Consider the following 24,589-nt stretch of genomic DNA (forward strand, 5'->3'; position numbering starts at 1 on the left):
AGACACACATGCTATAACAACTGAATAAAAAGGAGCATACTCATTTGGGCATATGCACATTTTAGTTATGTATTATTTCTACGCCAGTCAGCAGGGTCGGACAACAGGTCGGACAACAGGTCGGACAACTTTTTGCAGGACTACTTTTTTGCAGCACATGACCTTGCGCGTCATTAGAAGGAGTTTCTGATGCCAGCTTCCTGCTGCGTGACACACTTTCTGGTCCTTTCATTAGCATACAGTGTTCTCTGTTCTCACCTGCACACCTGAGTCCGTGCACCTCTCCTCCTCTCAGTCTGTGCGTCCAGCTGCTCTCCTGCTCCTCCTGCGGCCTTCTGTCCAGATCAGACATGTTCATAGTTTTTGTTTACTCGCTCATTTTCTCGCAGGATTTTCATCGCTACTCTGTTGCAGCTCGTGCACGAGATCCCGGGAGGCCAGCCTGGTTCATAGGGTGCATCACCGCCAGCAGCACGAGCCTGTTTGCACCCAGAGGTGGCCGTGACCTTAACCCGGTAACCTGCTCTGTGAACTGCCTGGATGAAGGGTGAGTGCGGGGGACACTGTGGGTCAGTCGTATTATGGGAAACCTCACGACTTTTTTAATTCTTCCCATTGGGACAAGTATGAATGCTATAGTTGGAGCATCTGGGATTGTTCTACTTTCATATAATTGCATTTTAAAAGTCAGAACTTTAAAAAATAAATATTGAAGTCCATTCCCCTGCATTATTTCTTCCTATGAACTGAGAGACCAACAATATCAAAATGTGCTTTGAGCACGAGTCTTTTTTGTTTAATATTTATTACTGCAAACATGTGCACCAATTTTTAATCCAAAACATAAAATACACAGTCTATGTCTGAAAAGTATTTTTGTCATTGCTTGCGTAGCTTATTACTGAAAGGAGTTGCAACTCATTTCATGTAACGCATCTTGTATTTCCAGCAGTAATAGGCCCCCTTTCTCTGAAAACCTACATGAGTGTGTGTTGGTTGTGTGTGTTTCTGAATTGGATGCATGCACAACATTTAGAGAGTATTTCATTGACTCTCAGTTTTTGTTCCTGAAGGTACCAGGTTGCAGCGTTGACCTCAGAGGCTTGTTGCTGTGGCAACGAGCAACAAGGACTGTTGTCTGGCGAGTGTTTCAACACCTCTGCAGAAGCACGGAGAAGGGATGTCACAGGAGGAAGTCAAAGGTGAGGAAGACTGAGGATTTTACATTTTTAACAATAGCTCCTCTAGGTCTGTTTCATAAGATTTAACATCTCTTTAACATCACAGTTACAAACACTCGTAGGAGTTTTAGGGATGAGGAGAATATTTGGTGTTTGAGCTGGGGCCAAAGCTTCAAAGGCTTATTTGTCATGTGCACAACAGCTACGGCATGGTAGTTGGCAATGAAAATCCAGGGCTCTTCTAACAAAATACAATATACCTAAAACATAAAGAAATAAAAGAGTGCAAGATGAGTATTTATGTATAATGCATGGATAAGTAAACCCTTTAAAGTAAAATATAAAAAGATGAAATCAGAAAAGGAACTAAACAATAACTACTCCTCATCGTCATCAAAGATAATAAAGTTAAAGGATCTTTTTATTTTACTTTCCAGAGTCCTCTCTCTTCCTGTTGGAGGTGGACGGGGACAGGTTGCTCTCTACAGAACTGAGGGGCCGTTCCTGCACAGCGTCCGTCTCTCTACGCCTGCAGACAGAGTGCATGCTGGGAAGAGTTTTGTTGTGGAAGTGGCTGGAAACCTGGCCGGACCCCCCACCCAGCCCACAGGTCAGCTGCTGCTTTTAAGTCATATTTTTCTTGGAAATATTCTTTAATTTATTTTGCACAGAGCAGCACTTTTATAGTAAATACTGTCTAACACTTTTCTCTGCTTTACTTTAAGTAAACATGTTATTTTGTATAATCTGTCATTTCCTTAACATTTATTTGTCTTGTAATTGTCTAAATATTTTATTAGTCTGTTGTATTTATTTTTTTCAGTTATTTTACATGAAGTACTTTGAGTTCTCCTTGATATGAGTATTGCAATATAATGAATCATAGTGTTTACAATGATCTATGTTCTCAGGGTTTATGTGTTCATGTTTTTATTAATTTAACAAAGTATAACTTTAATTATTTTACAAACAAATCACTTCTAAACCAGATTTATTTTTCCCTTTAGCTGCAGAAGCTCTGTGTAATGTGGTTAAACTGATCAGCAGGACGTTATCTGTATGATATAATGGACATTATTTAATTGCATAGTTGTAAACTAAAAAAAACAAGCGCTTTAAATCTAATTCTACCATAATAAATATTTCTCTTTTGAGAAAGGACTTTTGTTTGTGTTGTCCTAACCACTGTTTAATTTATTGATCAGGTTAATGTGAAAGCATTGCATTAAAACACACGTACTGTATTTCAAATATCAGGACATCATTTTGAAATACTGCACAAATGAAAGTCTTAATTTTTCTATCATTTTTTTAGGGATTCTGGGTCTGCGAGGGGAGGACCTCTCTTATGTCACCGTTGAGTTTCAAGAAGCGCCCCCCGAAGGTCAAAGATCACAGCAGGTCAGCGTGTTGGATGACGGCTCCTTTGCTTTGTCATCTGATTGGATTTTGGAGAATCCAGGCAAATATGAAATCAGTAAGTAAACAGCAAACAAAATTACACAAACAAAGAACAATTAAAAATGCATAACCCCCCCCCCCTCCATCGCTCTCTTTCTCTCCTGTCCAGATGTCAGTGTGTCCAACCCCCTCTCCACCCTCTCCTCCACCCTCCTGCTCTCCGTCCTGCAGCCCTCTGCATACGATGCGGAGGTGCTTCATGGGCCCCCGGGGGTCCCCTCCAGTCCCCCCGTCCCACAGGCAGCCTCCAGCAGGGAGAGTGTGGAGGCGGCATACCGTCCGAATGTTAAGTTTATTAACATGTTTATTCAGTTGAAGAATAAAAATTCATGGGCTGGATTTATATATTTTAGGAGGGTCTAACATTTGAATATTTGATAATAATTTCTTTTAACTATTTATCAATTTCAATGATGCTTTTTTACTGTTTGTTAAATTAAGGTGTTTTGCATTTATACATTTGTTAATTAAGTACAATCAAGAGATACAAAGGAAAAGGAAAAACACGAGAAATCAAAAACCTTTTATTAAATTAAATTTACAATTAATGTTATTTTATAATAAATGAAATACATATATTAAAAATAGTATTAAAATAATGTTCTAACCTTAGGGAGTTATTGTGCGTTTTAAATCTTACATATTTTAACAATATCAAATAAAACAGAGGCTTCAAAACGACCAAACATTTACAGAAATGAATAAAAAGTGTTATCAAATCAGTGTTTTCTGGTCCACCTTCTCCAGCATTTCTCTGTTTTCTTCGTTTGCACATCATCATTCTTTACCTCTTTATAGTGTTTATAATGATGGAAGTGAAATGTATATCTATAATGAACATGCAGTGTGTGTTACCCCCCCCCCTTACAGTGCAGATTCATGCAGCAAAGAAAGCTTTTCCCACAAACACAGACGTGACCCTCCTGGCTGTGTCTGAAGTAGCGGACCCTGCACAGCTGCTCTGGCATTTTGGAGACTCGACTTCAGAGAGGACCACCTCGAGGAGCATCACCAAAAGATACCACACACCTGGCAGGTACAGATGAAGTATTTAAGATATAATCTAAATGCTTTTTGTCTCTATAACTGGGCATAATGTGATGCATTACAAGCTCGACTATTAACCAAATTATCTGCAATAATCTGTGAACTAGAATAAAGGAAAGGAAAGTAAAATAGCTTTGAGACAATATTTAAAAACAAGATGATTTCCATAAATAAAACTGAGGGTATGAAGACAACTCAATTGAACAAACATAGACAGATATTTCCCCGAATAGCACCGTCACCAGAATATGTACTTACAACCCCTCCCTCTTTAATGCAGGTATGCTGTGTTTGTGATCCTGTCGAGTGGCCGGACCTCCGTCACCTCCGCTGTGTTCCCGCTGGAGGTGCAGAGAGCGGTGAGGCTCAACAGGCTGATCCACCCGGCCTCTGTCCTGCAGAACCAGACGGTGAGGCTGAGCTGCCGGGTCACTGCGGGGACCGACGTCTCCTTCCTTTGGAGCTTTGGAGACGGATCATCCCAGCGGGGGCAGAGCACCGAGCAGCACGTCTTCCACAGGTCAGATTATCTAATGTTGATTATTTAGATTTAGCTCCTTGGTTTCATACTGGCTGCCAGATCACAGTTAAACACTGGTACTGGTCTACCATGCTGTACAGGGATCTGGTCCATCCTTCATCCAAGACATGGTCAAACCATGCATCTGCCAATCGGTTTGCTACTCACACACCTTTTTACTATCCTAACAAGTGTAAGCAATTTTTTGGGATGTTTTTTTAAGTCACTTTTAAATGTGAAAACAGCTCCTAAAAAATATACACATTTTGGCCACAAGAGACTGAAATCCTCCACTACCCCATGGACTAAAAGCGCCTAGTTTTCTTGAATTTAATTATAGTTTTCTCGAGTTTAAATTTACCCAAGCGCTGTAAACATAAGGTACACCATGTAGTGTGTAAGCAAGTAATGTAACATCACTGTTTTCCAGCTAAACAAACTAAAGTTTGACAATCGCTTGATAACGGAGTTCAGAGTTTTATTTACGATTTCATTTTAAATCTGTTCAGCTTGACGTTGACAGTGTGTGTTTGTCCCCTGCAGGACAGGAGAGTTCAGGGTGGAAGTGACCGTGTCTAATCTGGTCAGCTCTGCCTCTCTCAGTGCTCACGTCTTTGTGGTGGACCGGCCGTGTCAGCCTCCTCCAGTGAAAAACATTGGGCCTCTAAAACTACAGGTACAAGTCCCCAGCAGCACTTCTACCTGTGTGTACTATGGTGAAGATAAACAGATCATTGTGGATATCGTCTCTCTCAAAGGTGCGGAGACATGAGGTCGTCTGCCTTGGAGTGACCTTTGAGACAGAGGTAGACTGTGACATTTCAAAAGGCCTTCACTACACCTGGACCTTGTTGGACTCTGCAGGACGGGTCTTTCCTCTGCCTCTCGTAGACACACACACACAGAAACTCAGACTGCCCAGCCTCCTGCTGCACTACGACACATACACTGCTATAGCCAGGGTGAGTAACGGGGAAAACTGTCACACATTGACCTTTTCAAAGTGACCGGATGTCCCGCTCTTACAATTAAATATGGAGGATAATGTTTTCTCCCAGATAACATTTGTTTTTTTACTTATAACCAAATACACTTTTATCCAGAGATGCACAGGGAGGACATTGGGATGGATAAGCCAATCACATACCGCATTCACACTTGATTGTTTGCATAAAGGAACCTCCATAAAGTACTTGCTCTCATTGCTCTGCAGGTTCAGGTGGTCGGCAGTGTGGTGTACAGCAACTACAGCGTGAGGGTGCAGGTGATACCGAGCCCTCCAGTGGCCTTCATCCAGGGCGGCACCAACGTGTTCATCAACAACAGGAACACCACCGTGGTGACGCTGGACGGGACGAAATCTCACGACCCAGACTCCCCCATGAAACCAGTCAGGTACAGAAAGAGTTTAGATTCGTCCCTGAAAGACATAAAAGTACAACAACCTCAACTCAAACACAGCGTCTCTTTTCTCCACAGCTTCAGTTGGACATGTAAACCAGTCAGCTCCATCCCCAGCTCCTGTTTCCTCCACGACGTTCCCACTTCCTCCCCTGTGCTCGTATTTCCTGCTGGTTTCCTAAAACACAGCTTTGACCAGTTCCAGTTCATGCTCACCGTCCACAGCGGCAAGCGCTCAGCTTCAGCAGAGACCTTCCTCACGTTCACATCAAACGTCATCGGGTAAGAGTCTTAAACAAGTCTACAGACACTTTTATATATGTCTTGTATTGTTACCATGTCTCTGATTGTTTCCACCCCAGCACAGTGTCCGTTTCCTGCCCTCAGTGCCGGGTGGAGCAGCTGAACTGGAATCATCCTCTCTCTGTCAACGCCGTGTGTGAAGGCTGTGAGACTTCCCTGGGAAACATCCAGTACACCTGGAGCCTGTTCTTAGTCAATGCATCTTCCAAACCTGCCACAGAACGTAAGATATGAAGCTTTTGGACATGTGAGCTGCAGAAATATAATGTGCAAGTTAAAAAGTCCTCTTTTCGTTTCTATTTTAGTCCCGTTTTGTTTCACCGTGGATCTCAGTGCTCCGTCAAACATCATGGGTCCTTCTTCTTCTCCTTGGACCTCCACCCGGCCCACACACACTGTCAACACCTCCACCACTGTCTCTCTGAGTGAGACTGGCTCTAAATATAAAGACAAAACCTTACATTTAAACGTGACATCCAGGGGAGAAGAGTTGTCTGACAGTAACAGAAAGAAGTCAGGTATGTCTGGTGTGTAATTCAATGGCTCTGTAAGAACAGATCACTGGAAGGAAAACGCCAGGTCACTAAACCTTCCTGTTACCTCCTCACAGGTTTCACAGAGCCCTCGCTCATCTCCTCTATGGACATGACAACAGCAGGATCAGGTTAGCCATGCTCTCAGCGCAGAAAACAACAGCGTAAAAGCATTTAAGACGCGGGCATCAATAGGGGAAATCAATTAGAAGTAATGCACAAGGTTAAAGTAAAAAGGATGAATTATTTAACAACTTCTTCCTCTTTGTGTCCAGGAGAGGAGCCTTTTTATCACTCTCAGGGGGAGTTTGACCCTCTAAAGCCTTTGTACTCCTCCACTGAATACCCGCCTCTTGACAACAGTGGCGTCCTTTATACGGACCACTTTATCCACAGCGACATTATCACTGAACTCCCAGTAGATCCGGACTCTTCCGCTGACTGGGGGTTTCCTTTTCCTCTACTGGAGAGTGGTGCCTTGGGAGATCGACCAGGTGAGACACAACTCTTGAGAAGCATCTCTGGTCTGCTAGTCCCATAAATCAGTCAAAAATCAAACGATCAATTAAAGGGGTTTCAGTAATAATTGCTGATAAGACCTCTGTTCAGGTGAAGCTAAACGTAGCTATGCTAAAAACATGTGCAATTCAGGTCTGTGCATACGTTCAGTGGTCAAATATAATGTGCATCAAATCTAATCTACTACAGATCCAGATTATGATGTTCCTGCGATGGACGCAGAGGAAGGAGACCCGGGGATTTCAGCAGGAAGACCCTCAGGTGCAGTATGTGTGTGTTAGTAATCACTGGTGTTGGAGGTTTTGTGTTAATCTCATGTATATTCTCAGGTGTGGACGGAGAGAGCTTCAGTCCAGGAGGGGATTCAGTGTTCGATCTAGCGTCACATGAAGAGGAGGGGAGTAATCTGTTAGACTCCAGTCCGTCTGTTGGGAAACGGGAGCCAATCCTGCTCGATTTACCTCGACATCCCGTAGACCTTTTTGAGTCCTACACCTTCACAGGTACATTTTTCAGGAACATATTTCCTCTTCTTTACCCAGCTGTCTCAGGCTTAATCATCTTTCTCCATTTGTCTCCCAGGAGTTTCCAGCCCTTTGCTCAGTGTGCGACCCTTCAGCCTGAACCCTGGGAGCAGGTACATGTTGGAGGTCACTGCCAGTAGGTTTCACAATGAAAGCTGAAGTGTTATGATTCCTGTTCCTGGACTGCGTTCTGTTTCTTAACACATGAGCACTTCAGAAATCTTAATAATGAGGTAGTCATGGACGAGGCTGAATGTGAATTATCCTTATTTCTTGATTTTAGTGATTTTTTTTACACATTTATTTCACAGTTTCTGCAAAATGTTTAAATTTAAAGGTTGTAAATGAAGGCCTTTAGATTTTTGTGAGTAGAAATGGGCCATTAAAAGTGTTTGAATTTATATATTAGTGCAATAATATACAGTGAAGTTATTGCTAGTCCTCGACAGGGTGTAAAATTGGAAATAAGGTGTAGTTTTAACTTTCTGCAGAGCAAAATAAGTGTACAAATAACACTAACTGCAGATCTATCCTGTGAAAGTAATGCACAATAACTGAATGCAGTTTTTGGGATTGTGGATCAAGTTGAAACACTGACACGTCGAATAGTAAACCATCTTTTTATTTCCTAATGCAAATTGAAGGGATGGATCTGGATGCTTTTGTGTGCTTGTTATTTTTCATACTCAGAATCTCGTAGTAGTTTACTGGGCCGGACTCAGCTGTTCTTAAAAACCAACCCTGCTCCAGAAGGCGTGACGTGCCAGGTGCAGCCAGTCAGAGGAGTGGAGATATACACACACTTCAGCATCTTCTGCACCTCAGGGAAACAGGTATTGTATATCACTGTTTTATAGAAGGTGTCAGGCTTTCCCTTTAAAGCATCTGTCAATTTTACTTTACTATTACTGTTCCCTACTTTACATTTACGTGTGTGTGTGTGTGTGTGTTGAAGGACTTATTGTATGAGTACAGCATCAGTGTTGGAGGTAGTCCTCGGAGGACGCTCTATGAGGGGAGAGACTTCCAGTACTACTTCAGCCTTCCCTCTGGTGACCCCGCTGATCAGTACAAAGGTAAAATGGAACACATGCACACTGATTTATAGCTTTACAACACATGATTGATTTTGTTCTGCTTGTAGTTACTATTTTCACAGAGATCAGAAGCAGCTCGTACGGGACGGCCACTAAACCCTGTCCTGTCACCGTGCAAGTCCAACCTGGCTTCTTCAGAGATGCCTCCTCTTCGTCCTCCTCTCACCCTGATCCTGATCTGGAGCTGTAAGAAGCACCATGTCCTCACAACAGCTTTATGGTTATGACTATGTTGCTCTACATATGGACTTTGTTGTTTATTGTATCTCGTCGTCTCCAGTTCAGAGTCGGGTCTGAGGAACCTGTCGGCTCTGGTGCATCTTGGGAACAGTTTGGAGGTCCGTAACTACGCCAGCCTCCTGTCAGGCGTCCTGAACCGACTCAGCCTGCACACCGAGGCAAACACACACACACAGAGACACACACGCAACACGCTCATCAACACAGTGTGTGACCTCGAGAGCAATGGACAGGTACACACACACACACACACACACACACACACACACACACACACACACACACACACACCCGCATGCACACGCACTTTAACTAACCAAACTCTGTTTCAGTTTTTCAACAGTTCACTAAACTTTTCCCCCTTTTTACAGCATTTATGTGACGTGTCATTTAAGGCGAGACACAGAAATAAAGCATCTTTATTTACATGAGATAATTCGTCATTTGCATATTTAAAAATACAATATGTTATTTTATTAATGAGTGAACTCTACAGGGGAAGTGTTAAATTGTCTCACCTGTAATCCTCTAAATCCTAGGCATCAATGGAGGACAACATCTGCATTCTCAAAAACCTTTTAGAAGTCTCACGTCAGGTAGGGGGGAAGGTTGTCTCTTTGCATTGTCTTTCCTTGACAAATACACACTGATTGACAGGAAAATTGTTTCCCTTACGGCACTTACTCCCGACTCAGGTGACATTAGCGAGTGCTAGACGAGTGACGGCTCACGTTCAGGACTTCTCGGAGCAGTTTTCAGAGTCTGGTGCTGCAGCCTCGTACCATCTGGAGCAGAGCACCCTCCACAGCCTGCTGTCTCTGCTCTCATTCAGCCTGCAAGCTGCCATCACTGGGGATCATTTCACACCAGAAACTACCACTAGTGCTGACACTACACAGACATTAGATCCACACCCACATGATGGAGCACAGGATGCATCCAGAGGTGGAGGGAGGTCCATTTCAACAAAGCAGGTGGAGCATCTGGTGGTTGATATGCTGCAGACTGCTTCAGACCTGATACTGGTGAGACAAAATCAATTCCATTTATATAGCCCAATATCACAGACCCTTGCAGCGCACAAGGAAATTCTCCCAAACTAATCCCAGAATTAACATTTAACACATCACCTCACATGTATCTCTCTCCTGTCCATTCTCTCCATTCAGAAGTTCATCTTGATGCACAAAATCCAGGAGCACTGGGTCAGCACCGGTCTTATAGCCTTATACTCATCGTACCAAAACCAAACCTCCACAGTGATCAGCAGTGGGTCCTCCTCCTTCTACCTGCCCCCCTCCCTGATCCAGGTTCTGCTTGTTCACGGCAGCAGACCACGGTGTGTCCTCAGCACTCTAACAGAGCTCCGCCACAGCCCTTACACCTGGGCCCGCTATCACAGGAGGGTGAGACATGCATGCTATCATGACACTTCAAATGATTTAACAGCAAGGCATCAGTCTCATTTTCCTCTGGTGACTTCCAGCTGAGCGGACCCGTGGTCGACCTGAGTCTGTACCAGTGCAGCACGAAGAGAAAGATCCCAGTTCGCTCCCTCATCGAGCCAATAATCATCGAGCTGAAACAACCATCGAAAAACGTATGTGGCTTTTATTCTTTCTACTCCTCTTCAGTTCAGAAGTAAATACTTCTACTATAGATCTGGATTAATGATGGTAAATATAATGAACCCTTAAATCAGACTTTAGTTCAGCTGCAGTAAATCCAGCAGCTACCCTGCAGTATACAAAGCCATTCAAACTAGCTGCACCTTTACCAGCTCTGAGAACACTTTAATGATCAATCATTATAAAACATATCAGAGATATTATTCTGAAATGGACCAATCAGACAATGACTACTTTAACTTGTGATATCTGTGATAACACATCCCGCAGGAGAGCTCTGAGCGTGAGTACGTCCTCCTGCGCAGCCGGATCAACCACCACAGCTTCAACATTACCCAGGAGCACTTGCAGCAGGCCATCCAGCTGAGTGTGGTGTTCACGCCGCCGCCCAACAAGCCGTTTCCCATCATGCTTCTCTTCAGGTACGCTTAGGGTTGGTGTTTTATAATCATTATCATCTGATGGTTAGAGCAATATAATAATTAAATGAAGTATTTTTAGCAACACCCCTCTTTTTAATTGGTCTTTCAATCTTCCTTATTTCTTTTATATTGCTTTATTTATTTTTTAAATATTTTATTGTATTTATAGATTTTGTCTGATGTCTTCCTTTATTTCACAGAGGGTTCATTATTTATTTTGTTTTTGACCTGAAGTGAATTTGTGCTTGATGTTGTTAACACACTTTGAGCTGCACCTGGTGTATGAAAGTGCTACACAAATAAAGCTTTATTCATTTTGAATGCTTAGAGTCTGTGTGTTGTGGCAGGATGTTTGAGAGGCCGACTCCCAGCATGCACCATCTGCACAGGATTCACTCCTGGGAGAGCAACGTCACGCGCTTCTCTCTGCCCTCATCTTACCTCAGCGGTGAGACTTTCCTATCAGATTTCAGCCGTCTCCTCCTCCGCCTCCTCCTCCTCCTTCTCCTCCTCCAAATAACTACTTATTCCTTAAAGTCAAAAATAAATAATCATCCATTTAATCTCAACATCGCTACAGTTTTTATATAAGGTTTAACTTTAAACAAGGCTAAAGCAATGTGGAAACTGTCCAAAAAATGACGTGCATTTCCTAAATAATACAGATGTAGTTGTTTGTCTCTGCACTCCTACACTATTCATCCAACCGTCTAATATTTACTCAAATCGCTCAATTATTTTCTACAGTTATTTAAAAAGTAAACCTCTCCAGCTGCAGGTGTTGCTCACGTGGCCCTGCTGGATGCTGGTTTTGAGAAAAGGCCTGGTTCCCCATCCCTGAGCGAGCAGGTGAGCTATAGCCTGTCGGTGGACAGCAGCCTGTGTTTGTCCTGGGACGGCCAGCAGGGGGCGTGGACACCCCACGGCTGCAGGACTCAGCAAACAGACGCCACTACTGATGTCAACTGCAGGTAGTGTGTGTGTGTGTGTGTGTGTGTGTGTGTGTGTGTGTGTGTGTGTGTGTGTGTGTGTGTGTGTGTGTGTGTGTGTGTGTGTGTGTGTGTGTGTGTGTGTGTGTGTGTGTGTGTGTGTGTGTGTGTGTGTGTGTGTGTGTGTGTGTGTGTGTGTGCGCTTCAGATACCTGTACATTGTGGATCTGTGTGTGTCAGTTGTCACCAGCTGAAGCCGCTGACTGTGGAGCGGCAGCAGATCCACAGCAGCCATGACACAACAAACCTGGACCCCTTCCTCAGGTAAACCCGCCCTCCTTAGACCAGATGCTTAACCTGAGAAAACTAAATATTGAATTAGGAAGTAATCTGCAAATGAGTCAATAATGAAAATGTGTTTTTTTTTAAATGAGTGACAAGATATTCTCTCCCTCCATCTCAGTGTGTGCAGAGATCTGACGGTGCTGACGGTGCTGCTGCTGTGTGTGAGCCTCTTCGTGCCGGTGTGGGTGCTGTGTATCAGAGCTGATGTCGCCTCAGAGACTAACCGGAGAGTCCACTACCTTTCCGACAACTCCCCGTGTGACCCACACCTCTACGCTGTTACCGTGCACACCGGTCTCTGCTCTGCAGCACGTATGAGTGCAAAGGTAAGGCTGGTTTTTGTATGTGAACACTATAGGAAAGGGAACCCCCCCCCCAACACATAATAGGGCCTCTTTAAGTGTTGAATGGGTGGATTCTTAGAGAAATATTGTGCTGTAAAACAGTAAATATGACATCCTCTGGTACTTATTGACACTTGGATTCAAGATTCTGACTTTGAAGAAGAGGACTCTGGATTGAGTTGGGACTCACACTTCCCTGGTCAGGGCAGACACTGTGTAGGGCCCTTTGGTCTTGACCTGGTCTCATGTTAGGGGGTTTGGAGTGTTTGTCAGACCTCTGCACGCAGTAGGATAGCGCTACAACCAATCAGAGCGACGAAGAAGGTGACGTAGTCAGAGCGACTGAAAAAGTAGTACAAGACACTCTCCAACAAAAAATGTTGGAGAAACTATCAATTATCAATTATCTGTGATGTCACTGCTGTAACATCTAGTTTGTTGTAGCTTTGGTTGTAGCGTACCCCCAGCATCATTCAGTTCAGATCACTTGTTGAATATGTACTTCATCGCTAAAACATACTTATCATTTGTAAGAAAGATGAACCTCATCCACCACAATCCATAATAGGTTTTCTTGGAAGACCTTGGCCAACATGTCTCGCCATTGTTTCTGAGGAATCCAGGGTTCAGGACTCCCGTATATCAACTGGCACCGGCCGCTTCGAATGTCCTCCTGGTCGCCTTTGCCAAGTTGCAGGGCCGAGAGTCCAAATGTGGGAGGCTCGTTTACCTGGTCCTCCATAAGCGCAATCAGTGTTGAAACAACAATCACCAGTGGGTTTTCACTGAGTCCCATGCATTTGGCCACCAGAGGAGCTAGTTGATGAATTCAACTTCTGCCATATCCGGTTGGCAAACTCCGAAAACATCTTTCTTTAGAATGAATGACTTCAGTACCGTTATCTGTTCATTTTGCAAAGAAAAGCTTAACAAAGCCGATTCGAAAGACTGCTATTCGCCAGCAGCAGCCATCTTCTTTATTTACACGTAGCAGAGACCGGCAGGGACTACACGCGGAACGGTCGCCACTCTTACGTCATTATGTTAAGCCCGCCCACGATGTGATTGGCCAGACCACAGTTAGGATTTTGCAGCTCGTGAGCTAACGAGGAGTTTCTAGGCGGAACCCTGACTGCAAATTCAATTTGCTCCCGCCAGGGTGCGCCTAGATTTCTAGGCTATGTTTGTCTCACTGTTGGTGGAATACTTTGGTAAGGTAATGTTCATGTAACCAAGCAAAAATAAACACCAACATTATATGAATTAAGTCAACACACTTTATGTAATGTTGTAACTTAATGCAGTGGGTGTTTTACGGAGGGCTTCACCAAGGGAAGAGTAGAAATCCACTGAACATGGTACGATTAAACGAGTCATCATAAACGCTGTAGTTGGTGGGGAGAACGATGTAGACTACATCTCCCTTCTCCAGGTGAAGAATTACTGCGTTAGATGCAGAGACATATCCAGCACTATCGTTGTAATCTAAAATCTTCATCACTCTGTTGTCGTTGTGATAGAGTTCAACAGAGGTCCAAGTTGAATAGCTCTCTTCCCAGGCGTTGAATCTGAAGTAGTAGACTCCTCTGACGGGGGCTGTGAAGACACCTGCATCAGAGGAGAGGATCAGGGAGGGGAGAATGATGCTGGAGCAGGACTTCAGGAGGGGGTTTAAATAAGACTACAGTAAGTAGGGGCTTCAATGTTCTACCGCGATCAACTGTAGGAAAACTGAGAGATGTTTTAATGGTTTCATTAAGAAAACTCTTTCAGTCAGGTGTGTGTGTGTGTGTGTGTGTGTGTGTGTGTGTGTGTGTGTGTGTGTGTGTGTGTGTGTGTGTGTGTGTGTGTGTGTGTGTGTGTGTGTGTGTGTGTGTGTGTGTGTGTGTGTGTGTGTGTGTGTGTGTGTGTGTGTGTGTGTGTGTGTGTGTGTGTGTGTGTGTGTGTGTGTGTGTGTGTGTGTGTGTGTGTGTGTGCGCAGTACCTGTAGTTGGGCTGTAAGCCTGACCGATATCGGTGAAGACTTTACTGAACTTCAGTGTGATATCGGTGCTGAAGGGTCCGACTGATCCGGTATGAGTGAGACCGGCTGAGAACGCCACCTGAGGACGGTCTGTGTGAAAGTGGAGGAAGAAACAGAGAGGAACAGTCTCTGAACAAACTGAACATCTATTTAAACAAAACTCCTGACAATACTTAACCACACAGCATAGTGTCACTGCAGTCCTTTGGGTTCTGATAACCAGCGGTTTGATCTTAATATGCTCATCAGTACACCAGTTTCATTCATTATGTGACTATTAGAATTTCATTAAAGTTTCTGTATCTCTCCTGCGTTCTCTCTCTGGAACTCCTCCACCTCCTTTTCACTGAAGCTTATTCTGGCCTCTAAAGCTGAACACATGGGACATTTTACAGTAAATTATACTGTAGTTATTGTCCTCAGTTTCCGTCACTTTAATCATACATTAAAGTGTTTGACACATATTTCCTACCACACTAAAGGGTTCACTTTAAACCAGCAATCTGTGTGGCTTTGTTAAAAACAACAAATGAGTCCTTAAAGTGAGATAGTAATAGTGCCAGTGATGATCAGTGCATGTGTCAGTGCAGCGTGGTGTGGCTGACTGTGTGTGTTACGTCAGGTGTCTCACCTGTGTTGTCTTGCTCCAGCTTCTGGATCTTGATCTTGTGTTCGATGGCCATGTCTCTGAGCTCCTTCAGCTCAGCCCAGACGTCAGTGATCGTCACGGTCTGACTGCTGCTCTGATCGGGGACTGCTTTCACTGCTTGGATATCAAACTCACCCTCTTTCTTCCCTGTGCCCCCTCCATCCTCACCCTGAGCCCCTGTCCAGAGCAGACAGAGCAGCAACGCCAGAAAACCTGCAGCTCTCCTCATTCTGAAATATCGCTGTTCAGACATAGAAGTGAGACACGTCTCGCTCTGTTCCCCTCTTTATATCCACGTGAAACAGGTCGCTGACGAGGAGCATGAGAATCCAGCAGGTGTCTTCGATAACACATATAAAAATACGCCCAGACGTCCTTGTACATTTACCTGGTTTTAAAGGAAAACAACTGTAATTCTGTTCTTTTAAAAAGGTTTATTATTCCTTATTTTTTATATCTCTCTATTTATGAGAAGACCTTGTTTTCCTTGACTTATATTAAACTGAACTACCTAAAATGATGTAATGTTTACAGGAAACCTCTATGTGTGTAACAGGTTTACATGGTGCTCAAAGGGGAAGATGGTTTCTCACAGACAAGAGAACTACTTGTCCCAGGATGCACTCTGTTCAGGAGGAACTCTCAAGACACCTTTATCATCAGGTGAAATCCAAAAACTCCACATAAATCAATACACAGACGCATTTTACATCAATCTCACGCCATTATTGAGTAGCTTTGGATTTGTTTTGCTCATGTTTAAAGGTGGTCTCTGTCTCTAACCCCACAGTACAGCAGACAGCCTGGGCCCTGTGTGGGGGGTGCACATCTGGCACGACAACTCTGGACCCTCCCCGATCTGGTACATCAAACACCTGGAGGTGTCCGAGGTAAATATTAGCTTTGCCACACAGATCCATTAGCCCCAGTTTCCTCAATTACAGTTTTTCTGTGTGAATGAATCCAAAAACAGAAAATCCTCGACACATTTCCTGCAGGTGAATTACAGCAGTATGGAACAGCAGTGAATCTTGCTGTTTGCTGAGTTCTGCATGAACATTTCTGACAGTTTTGCTAGCATATGACTGGATAAATGAGAGATGGATTGTCCTGCACGTTTTGTGAGAGCTGGGTAACAGAGGTTTTTTTTTTTTAAATATAGATCAAAAATGTTCTCAGTTTATTCGATTCTTGTGAGAAAATCAATTTTCTTCAAGAATTGAAGCTTCAAGACAGGAGTATGTTGCAAGACTAATGTGCAAATAAAGAAAGAGAAGTTAACTAAATACTTGTCAAATAGAACAAGATGAGCTAAATAGTGTTTTCCCTCTCAAAGAGTCCTATTTTTAACCTGGAAATGTTGAGTACCCCACTGTTTAATGATAGAAATGTATAGTCGGGGTCCCCAGCTCATAGAAACTGCTAGAGGCTAACTTGCACATATTGTGCACTTTGCACAGTTAGCATAATTCACCAGTATTTGTCCTCTCTGTGGGCTGATTTTGGTTCATTTTGGGTCGATTTGGAAGATTTAGGGGACTCTGGATCATTTGGGTTGGACAGATTGCTATTTATTTGAAAAAGAATAGTCCACAGTAGAGGTAATAATTGTCCTCTTGTGCTCTCTACATCAACACTGCAATTTTTGATCCTGAAAATTTCAGAAATCGATCCAGCACCACTCTGAAATTGCCCAATAGTCCTTTTTTTAATACTATTAATGCTCATTATGCAACCTATGCTAATTGTCCAAGTTGCCCAACATGTGCAGGTTAGCATCCGGCAGTTTCCATGTGCTGGGGACCCTTACTATACATTTCTAATGAAACTTCCGGGTACTCAACATTTCAGGGTTCATGCTGGCAACTCGAATGTAAAATGAAATGTTCTGGTTTTCTATAACCCAGGTGAGAGGAGGGCATATGAAGGGACGTGCTTGGCTCTTTGTGGCTCAGTGCTGGTTGGCTGTGAACCAAAGTGACGGGCGGGTGGAGAGGATTCTGGGAAATTGCGCTCATGGATTAGGCTTTTTTAAGGTAAGGAGTCCTCTTACACATACACTCAGATACAAAAAACCAAATATATATATCTTGCCCTGTGTTCTTGCAGATGTTAAGTCTCAAGCTATCAGACTATTTGGCCGATTTCCACATCTGGATGTCTTTGTACAGCTGCCCATGCCCCAACTCGTTCACACACACTCAGAGACTGTGTGTGAGCCTGCTGCTTCTTTTGGGATATGCATGTGTCAGCACGGTGATCATATCACACATGGACGACCCGGTTGGTGAATAAAACTATAGCGTTTAGTATTTAGTGCCCAAGAGTTTCCAAAACGTTTTAACGCTGATCCATGTTTGCAGTTGCTCTTCCAGCTTGGCTTTGTAGGTGCAACAGCTGTTTCTGTGCGGACAGGAGTACTGAGTGTGTGTGCAGTGTTGCCAGCAGCAGCAGGTATATCATTACTGTTCAGACAGGAAGAGGTCAAGCTGACGGGTTCAGGAGTTCAACACGTGAAGAGCAGAGTGAAGGAAAAGGACTTTTTGGAAGGTCAGATTTGGTATTTAAAGCATCATTTCTGCATTAAAATGTCTTCAAACGACTCGACATACATTTTATGTCACATTTACTTTTGGGATGTTTTGTATGTTGTCTAATTTTCACATTATATGCAACGCCTCGTTTTTAACATTTCCCAAATTGAGATCAATAAAGTAAATCTAATCCTATCTCAACTTGTCTCCTCACCTCCTTTTTGTATTTCTCCTTATTTTATTGTTGTTTCGTCTCCTCTCAGATGATTCTTCAGTGACTGGCAGTACATCTGAGTCCCATCTCTCCTGGAACGGTCTGCAGCAGTGGGCGCAGGAAGCCTGGAGGAACAAACACCAGGTGACACTCGCTCTTTCCTCTCACTGAGCTTGTCTCATTTATCTGTTTTGTGAGTCCTTGGTCCTCCAATACAATCTCGGTGTGCCATCTTTAAGGATATCTTGATTATCTGACAGATACAATAAATGAAGATTATCTAGGGGAAAAGAAAAGCCCTTTATATCTTTATTCCCACAGCATTTTGAACCCTGTCTGACTCTGTTTTCAGGGCACAGATCTGCCATCGGTTTCCCCTACGATTCTGGTAAATAAAAACTCAGACAAAGAACCTGAAGTCACAACAGGCCGCAGTTTGTTGCTCTTTAACGAGGGGGGCGATGTTAATCAAACTCCTCCGGGAAAAGAGTTTGATCTGTCCTGTACGAGGTATGGAGGACAGGAAGCGAAAAGTCTTCATGGGTGTTCATCGGACAGCAGTTTCGAGGAGGACGTCCGTCTGAAGGGAAGAGGATTCAGAGCTCAATGGGGTCTCTGTCTGGCCTGGGCTTTGTGTCTGCTGATGTCCCTCTGCTGCCTGGTGCTCTCTGCAGTGCTGGGGATGAGGTAACAGACATCTGATGACAACTGATGGCATGTGAAGTGGTGATGATCATGCTGACTGGTTTATAATCAATAATCTGTGTCAAAAAGGATGTCTCATGTGTTAGGTTCAGCAGCTGCCAGGTTCTTCTGTGGATGCACTCGCTTTTCTTCTCCCTGGTGTTCTGCATCTTCGTCATCCAGCCAGCCGTGGTAAATAAATAAAGACTTTCCAATAATATATTACATGTCCTGGGCTTTTATTGTGAAAGTGTAGAAAGGAAAATGTATATATTTGTCAGGTTGAAAGGAAGACTATCCATGTTATGGTTTTATAATCCTGATCCTCTGCACAATGTGATGGGTTGATGCCTACATGCTGCAAAAGCTCAGACATATTTACAGAATTTAGTCTCAAATGGCACATATCAGAGCAAAATGTGCTCTTTCAGGAGGTGAGCTTAAAGAAACAGGCACTTAAATTAAGCTTTTTAGACATGCAGGTATCTTTAGACTGATATAAGAAAAATAATGTGTTTTTTTTATCCTTACAGCATGTAAACATGTTCTAGTAACCCAAAATACAAGTATGAACCAGGAAATAAACCTAATCTCTTTGCACTGTGCATGTTATTTTTATTTTCCCAGATAGCTACGGTGGCCGTGGCTGTCTCCTTCGGGTTCAGGAACAGAACAGACTTTCATACTTTCTCCAGTATAAGAGAGTTTGAGAAAGAGACTCTAAAGCTGCAGAGCCACAGCACTGCCTCTCCTCAGGACTCACGCCTTGAAAAGGTGATCGTCAGACTATTCTCTTTTCATTTATTCTTTTCTCTTTGAACCTAAAGTCTTGATCTCTGTATAACAGCTGCTCGGAGCTCGTCAGCGGGTCCGCTTTCTCCGTCTCGTGCGCCCGCCGACTCCAGCAGAGCTGAGGAAAACCAGAGGGAAGAAGCAAAGAGAGACACTGATCCAGAACACTCTCAGGTGCGTCTTTGTTTGCAACCGTTTTTAAAGTGATTTAAAGCTCTGTAAGAACATATCTCCTCCTCTTCACCCTAGGGATTTGTCCCTCTGTGGCTCCATGCTTCTCCTGATGCTGTGCATAAGTTATGGTGGCTCTTTCACCGACCATTACCAACTCAATGAAGCTGTCAGGAAACAGTTCATTAGGTAACGCGTAAAACATGCTGTCCCTCTCTATATTCCCTTGGCTCTCTGACACACTTCAACATAATGATTTATCTTTAAACAGGGGCCTTGATAATGCATTCATGTCCATTCAAAAGCAAGAGGACTGGTGGACGTGGGCCCAGAAGAATCTCCTTCATTCACTCTACAAGATTTCATCACCCACTGAGGTGAGATACAATACCCTGAGATCAATTCATCCATCCAGGCCATGATGCACACTTCTATAATTCTCTTAAGGAGATACATTTCCTGTGAAGGAAATATCAAACCGATATGTTCACCTTTTTCTTTACTTTATAACTTGATGTCATGCATCAGCCACACATCTTGATTGGAGAGCCAATCCTGTGGAGGGAGGAGTCCAGTGCTTTTCAATATAAGGTAAATAACATGCATGTAATTTAAAGTATATTCCTCTTTTATTACTCTATTACAAACATGTACCATCGTAATGTCACTTCCTGGAAAATTCAAATGATTCTACTACCAACCCTATAGCAGCACCTTTAGCAAGCTCCTCAAACTAAACTCTCACTCAAAATCTCTTTATGCAAGTCATTTTTGGACTGGGGCTTGGACTGGGAATCGTAGGGTCGCCTGTTCAAGTCCCCGAACAGACTTGAAATATGGAAAGTGGACTGCTACTTGGAGAGGTACCAGTTCACCTCCTAGGCCCTGCTGTGGTGCCCTTGAGCAAGGCACCGGACACCTCCAATCCCCCCTCCCCATTGCTCCCCGGGCGCTGCACAATAGCTGCCCACTGCTCCTAGCACTAGGATGGGTTAAATGCAGAGGACCAATTTCACTGTGTGTGCTCTGCTGTGTGCATGTATGTGACTACTAAAGAGGGTTTCATCCTCCCATTCTATCTGTTTGTTTTGCACCAACTCCCCCTTAGAGGGCACTGTTTCACAAATATTGTCCCATAATGAATATGTGCAGCAATGCAAGTTTAATATGTGTCAAGGTCTTGAAGTAATACCTTAAGAGATGAATGAATCCTTCATCGTGCATTTGACCCTTTGATTTATGCTTTTGTTCTGACTGCTCAGGTCTCCAATGTGACGCTCGTACCAGAGAGTCTTCTCTCATTCTGGTCTGGGATCAGAACAACCAAAGACTCGATGCCTCCAAGGACCTTTGGTCAGCTGGGACCGAGTGCTTCAGTCGGATTAGGCCACACAAAGTGAGGAACAGACACACACATGTTGGGAAGGAGAGTTATTTGGGTTTTTCTAAATGTGATGAGAGACTTCTTGTACTTCTGCAGGACTGCCGCTGCGTCCAAACTGAAGCTCCTGCAGACAGACGGCTGGCTGGACGGACATACGGTGTCTGTCCACTTCACTTTGTTCAGCCCTGCCTTAAACTTATTCACCAGTGTGACCCTGCTGGCCGAGCAGAGCCCCCCCGCTGCCCTGCTGGCCGAGCAGAGCCCCCCTACTGCCCTGCTGCCCTCTGCCAGAGTGCAGTCAGTGAGGGTGTTTCACTCTCCTGCTGTGGGGGACTATGTTGTCATGGTGTGCCAGGTAAAATAGTTCTTAGCTTTGAATCTGTGGAAACCACTGATCTGAAACTGAAGAGAATCTACAGACAAAAGTCACACAACAAAATACTAATAGAGGTGGGAGAAGTACTAATCTTGTTTCAATGTGCTTCTTCCTCCCCTCCAGCTCCTCTTCCTCGTCCTGTCTCTGCTGCAACTCTGTCGTCAAGTGTACACCGTGGGGGAGCAAGGGCTGATGGGATACTGGAGGTCTCCCTGCAACTGGCTGGAAGTGAGTCTACATCATCATCATCACACAGAAACATGCACACACACTCTTGGCCACACACCAATGCAAACAAGATCACAATGACCTATTCGGAAGGGTAAAGTGACCTGCAGCTCTTAAACCAACATACCTGTGAAAGGTCGAAGCACACAGCATGGTTTTAACTCTAAAATGTACCTGTTTATGCTTTTACAGCTGAAATATACCTCTCTCTCTTTCTGTTTGCAGGTCAGTTTGCTGACAGTGTCTTTAGTGCACTATATATATTACATCTATCGCTCCGTCATGGTGCTGGAGGTCGTGGAGCTGCTGCAGAGACACCGCTACAGAGCGCATGTGGATGTCAGCCTCCTGGCTACATGGGAACAAGTGAGAGACGGAAAAAACTATATTTAATGTTGAGAAAAACCTCTCCTCCACTCCTGCCTTAGTCTAAAAAATAGTACCTTTATCTTTAAGGGGAAAACCACAAGTACTTAACATAATTAAAATGTCCCTTTAAAGGTAAATACTGAATAAGAGCCCAACTGTGAGGTTTAGAAATCACAAGAGGTCATGGTGTCATAAAGTAGTGGGCTCAAAATTAACAACCTTTTTGAGATGTGATTTAAAGGATTCTACTGATTCAGTGTATTATTGTGTCTGCAGTGTATTCGATCACTGCGTGGCATTACGCTCTTCCTCCTCACCATGAAGTGTGTCACTGTGCTGAGGGTAAACTCCTCCGTTACCCTCCTCTCCCGCTCGCTCTGCAGCCTTCTGTGGCCAACGGTAACGCAACGAGCAGAAAGACAACCAGCTAGGAAAAGACTCCATACATTTCAAACCTGACATATAATAAACTAAGTAAAAAGAATGTAAATAAAGACATGAGGAGCCCACACCACACGCACGCAGCACGCACGCACGCATGCACGCACACACACACACACACACACACACACACACACACACACACACAACACACACACACACACACACACACAATCAGTCAACAACACGATGAAAACATCATGACATTATCCTGAGTTAAATGTGTTCTGAGGAAAGCAAGCGGTCAGTAATCTCCTGTTGTTCTCCTAGATGTCCTTTGTTATCCTGATGGTGGCGCTGTCCTGCGCCGGGAACCTCCTCTTCGTGCAAAGCTCCTTGTCCTTCAGCTCTCTTCCCTTCTCTGAGCGGGATCTCCTTTACCGTGGACTCCTCTATCTGTCCTCTGTGCTTCGGACAGCAGTGGTACACTATAAAATATAAAGAGTCCAAAACATCAAAATACATCTCAAAATAGAAACAAAAACAGAACTCAGAAGTAAAATATAAGTATGGCTTATCTTTATCTTGTCCAATAGGTGATAGGTGTGATGTCCTCATTAGTCAGAAGAGCCAGAAGATCTCGAGGCCGGGGGGAAGTTCTCACCATGGCAGAATTAGCCCGCTACATCAGGAGGAGGATCTCTGAGGTCACTCTGCAGCGTGGACAAGCATGGACTGAAAATCATGTGGAAGGGAAGGTGAGGAAAAAAGTAGCTCAGTGCAATAAAACAATAACACTGAGACACATTTTACAGACTGCAACAGCTGCCGTGTTACATTTTAAATTGTCAAATTACCTGGGTGTGAACATTGGAGGACAGGTTTATGATGTAATGCTACTGGCAATGCTTCCACAGGCGTCTCTTAAAACTAAGACTATATCTCCAATAAATAAGATCCGATAAGATAAACCTGTATTGGTCCCTGTAGGGAATTCAATTTCTAAAGCAGAAACAGTTAAAAGATGGAAACGGAATCAATCATGCATCCCCCAACCTAACACATACCAGTACTTTATATATAGGTCAGATTCACTTTGCCTTCTGGTTTTTGCAGACGTACTACTTTGAGGAGTTTGAAAGCTTATTAGATGAGCTTCTGTTCAGACTCAGCGCCCTCTCCAACAGTCTGCACCAAACTCTGCCCTGCAAAGCTCCTCGCTACAGGGAGGACGGTCCTGCTCTCTCAGCCACACAAGGGATCCACCTTGATGCACAGGTGAGTCAGACTTCCAGGAATAAGTGCATACAGAGCATTACACACACACTTTCTCACAATGGTTTATTCTAGAGCTGATGCTGTGTGAACACTGTCTGATTGTACTACAGGACATTGTAAGAACACAAGAAGAAACCCTTCCTGCATCTCACCTGCTCAGGTATGAAACATTTCAGCACAATTTTAAAAAATCATGAATTGCAAAATAATGAGAATTGACAAGTTTCTTTCTGCATGATCCTGCCTTACCAGGTCCGAGCTTGAATCAGAGGACATCCTGTTTCTGCAGCAGAGAAGCCAAAGGGGAGGTTGTTCCTTCTCTGACATTGCGCTGGAATTGGATAATTCACAAAAACCAGAAACAAGAGCCGGAGAAAACCCAAGAGGCCAAGAGCTCCAGACACAGAACTACCCGTCCCGCCCAGAGACACTCATCAGGGTTTGGACAGAAGATGCTCTGGAGAAGCAAATTGACTCATGGACAGAAATCAATGATAAAACTCAGGCCACACAGACAGAGGTGGTGGTGGAAGTGCTGGTCCATGAGGAGCCTGGCAGTGTAGAGCCAGATCAATAAATTATGGAAATGACAGGTTATTACAATAAACAAAGATCTGTAAGGTCTGTATTTTCGGTTCTCTTAAGATTAATAAAGAAATCCTTCACCTTAATATTCTTGCAACCTGTCAATGCATGCATGTGTTTTAGTTCATGCATCATATTGCTGTTTTTAAAACCATATTACGATTTATTTCTTGTCTTGGTATTATTACCTCTGTAAAGTGACTTTGAGCATCTGTAAAAGCGCTTACTAAATACATGTATTATTATTATTATTATTATTAATTGTAAACTTCAAGTAGATACAACCATGGATGTCAGTTTCCTTTTATTAAAGAAAATGTATATGTTAATACATATTGACATCAGGGGTACATAGGTACATGATATACAGTAAAACAACTCAATAAGAAAGAAATATGAAGAACATTGTAAAAACAGGTTACAAACA

General features: G+C 43.6%; 2 protein-coding genes across 2 annotated transcripts; one reads left to right on the forward strand and one right to left on the reverse strand.

The window, feature by feature from the left end:
• The first annotated feature begins 313 nt into the window (after positions 1 to 313).
• LOC134858156 (polycystin-1-like protein 1) lies at positions 314 to 24,446 on the forward strand. Its single transcript, XM_063874063.1, has 54 exons — positions 314 to 547; positions 1,074 to 1,202; positions 1,619 to 1,791; positions 2,497 to 2,658; positions 2,752 to 2,919; positions 3,513 to 3,678; positions 3,970 to 4,209; positions 4,753 to 4,885; positions 4,968 to 5,171; positions 5,423 to 5,604; positions 5,689 to 5,892; positions 5,973 to 6,136; positions 6,219 to 6,431; positions 6,524 to 6,577; positions 6,722 to 6,940; positions 7,155 to 7,226; positions 7,295 to 7,468; positions 7,548 to 7,625; positions 8,180 to 8,322; positions 8,445 to 8,565; positions 8,634 to 8,772; positions 8,867 to 9,059; positions 9,366 to 9,422; positions 9,522 to 9,851; positions 9,996 to 10,232; positions 10,313 to 10,426; positions 10,725 to 10,876; positions 11,224 to 11,324; positions 11,649 to 11,847; positions 12,046 to 12,129; positions 12,269 to 12,476; positions 15,723 to 15,829; positions 15,957 to 16,056; positions 17,074 to 17,202; positions 17,276 to 17,449; positions 17,530 to 17,716; positions 17,964 to 18,058; positions 18,267 to 18,601; positions 18,706 to 18,790; positions 19,226 to 19,372; positions 19,446 to 19,564; positions 19,640 to 19,750; positions 19,833 to 19,938; positions 20,090 to 20,152; positions 20,824 to 20,957; positions 21,042 to 21,300; positions 21,445 to 21,549; positions 21,775 to 21,915; positions 22,195 to 22,317; positions 22,630 to 22,782; positions 22,896 to 23,057; positions 23,416 to 23,577; positions 23,688 to 23,737; positions 23,830 to 24,446. Exons 1-54 carry the CDS (start codon positions 351 to 353, stop codon positions 24,152 to 24,154), a joined length of 8,382 nt encoding a protein of 2,793 aa, XP_063730133.1. The 5' UTR covers positions 314 to 350; the 3' UTR covers positions 24,155 to 24,446.
• Positions 13,762 to 15,411, reverse strand: LOC134858023 (complement C1q-like protein 2). Its single transcript, XM_063873867.1, has 3 exons — positions 15,149 to 15,411; positions 14,479 to 14,607; positions 13,762 to 14,102 (listed from the first exon to the last, which is right to left on the reverse strand). The coding sequence occupies exons 1-3, from the start codon at positions 15,393 to 15,395 to the stop codon at positions 13,819 to 13,821; spliced, it is 660 nt and encodes a 219-aa protein (XP_063729937.1). The 5' UTR covers positions 15,396 to 15,411; the 3' UTR covers positions 13,762 to 13,818.
• Positions 24,447 to 24,589: the final 143 nt, after the last annotated feature.

Source organism: Eleginops maclovinus, chromosome 21 (genome assembly GCF_036324505.1).
Source record: "Eleginops maclovinus isolate JMC-PN-2008 ecotype Puerto Natales chromosome 21, JC_Emac_rtc_rv5, whole genome shotgun sequence".
Lineage (NCBI taxonomy): Eukaryota > Metazoa > Chordata > Actinopteri > Perciformes > Eleginopidae > Eleginops > Eleginops maclovinus.